The 1411-nt window shown below is 49.1% G+C and overlaps 1 protein-coding gene across 1 annotated transcript; it reads left to right on the forward strand.

The window, feature by feature from the left end:
• The first annotated feature begins 279 nt into the window (after nucleotides 1–279).
• LOC104959693 (glycine-rich RNA-binding protein GRP2A-like) lies at nucleotides 280–1115 on the forward strand. Its single transcript, XM_010787594.1, has one exon. It carries the CDS (start codon nucleotides 440–442, stop codon nucleotides 938–940), a length of 501 nt encoding a protein of 166 aa, XP_010785896.1. The 5' UTR covers nucleotides 280–439; the 3' UTR covers nucleotides 941–1115.
• The last annotated feature ends 296 nt before the right edge of the window (nucleotides 1116–1411 follow it).

Below are 1411 nucleotides of genomic sequence, written 5' to 3' on the forward strand. Positions count from 1 at the left end.
TTGTATGGCTGTTTGCATCCAGCTTAATGGCGCATTACCGCCACCTTTCTGTTGCGAAGTGAGGACCAGACAATACTTATAGTTCACATTCTAAAGCCCTCACAATAACATTAAATTGATTAAAAAAAACTGAGAAATAACACAAGTCCTATGAAAACCTCCCCGTACCTCTTTAACATATATAACAGTGCCCTTTCACATTATAATTTAAATCCGGCATTTTCCCAGAAAGAGGCGGAGCTTAAACTGGGCGGAAGCCACGTGGTACCGTCACCGGATATTGCCTCTCAGTGCGGCCTTAAAACTCCATGCGTCTGTTCCATGCGTCTCTCACTCCTAAGCCATTTCAACGACCAGCACCCGTGCCTCCTCCTGCAGCGTCTGCTCTTCAGATTCAATAGTCTCCTACTACTGAAAAGCCCAAAACGACTTAAACAACATGTCGGACGAAGGTAAACTCTTCATCGGTGGCCTCAGCTTCGACACCAACGAAGAATCTCTGGCTGCGGCCTTCTCCAAGTTTGGAACCATCGAGAAGGTGGACGTGATCAGAGACAGAGAGACCGGCAATTCCCGCGGTTTCGGCTTCGTGAAGTACGACAATGCCGAGGATGCCAAAGAAGCAATGGACGGCATGAACGGAACCACCCTTGATGGCCGGTCAATCCGCGTCGACGAGGCAGGACAAGGCGGCGGCCGTGGTGGTGGAGGATCAAGGGGTGGATTCGGGCGTGGAGGTGGCGGGAGAGGAGGTGGCGGATATGGCGGCGGTGAGAGAAGCTATGGCGGCGGAGGAGAAAGAAGCTATGGCGACCGATCAAGCTACGGTTCCGGCGGTGGAGGTGGCGGCGGCTACAGATCCGGCGGCGGAGGCGGCGGCGGATATTCCAGAGGTGGAGGAGGAGGCTACAGAGGCAACCGCGACGCTGGATACGAATAAGCATTCTTCCCACTGGCTTAAAAACCGTGGTATAAATATAATTGTGTTGATATGGACTAAGTAAAGTTGTGTTTTCCCAGCAAGCTCCATTCACGGTGACAAAGCACCATAATACTTTGACTTTGAGTTGATTTTGATAATAAACAGCCTCAGGCATTGTGAGTCACACATGAAATCGGTGAGTTTTTTTTTTTATTGTTGTACGGGTAACGATATTAGCCGTTAGCTACGCGGATTGCAAGCAGATTAAATTACGGTCGCCTCGGACTCTCCAGATAAAACTGTTCTTTATCCAAAAATACAAATTCAAAACGGTACAAGTTGAAGTGTTTGATTTAACAGGATGCAGGTACTTGCTTTCAAGCAGTGCACGGGGTAAAAGGTACAACAAATTTAGCGGGAGTGTGTGCGTGTTCGGTGTAATGACGTACAACGGCCTCGACAACTTCTGCAGTCCTTTCAGCCACGTGT

This window comes from Notothenia coriiceps, unplaced genomic scaffold (genome assembly GCF_000735185.1).
Source record: "Notothenia coriiceps isolate Sejong01 unplaced genomic scaffold, NC01 NC01_scaffold00030768, whole genome shotgun sequence".
In the NCBI taxonomy this organism is placed as follows: domain Eukaryota; kingdom Metazoa; phylum Chordata; class Actinopteri; order Perciformes; family Nototheniidae; genus Notothenia; species Notothenia coriiceps.

Excerpts from the sequence above, each read along its gene's own strand:
- LOC104959693 (XM_010787594.1), top strand. The coding sequence starts at position 440 with ATGTCGGACGAAGGTAAACTCTTCATCGGTGGCCTCAGCTTCGACACC.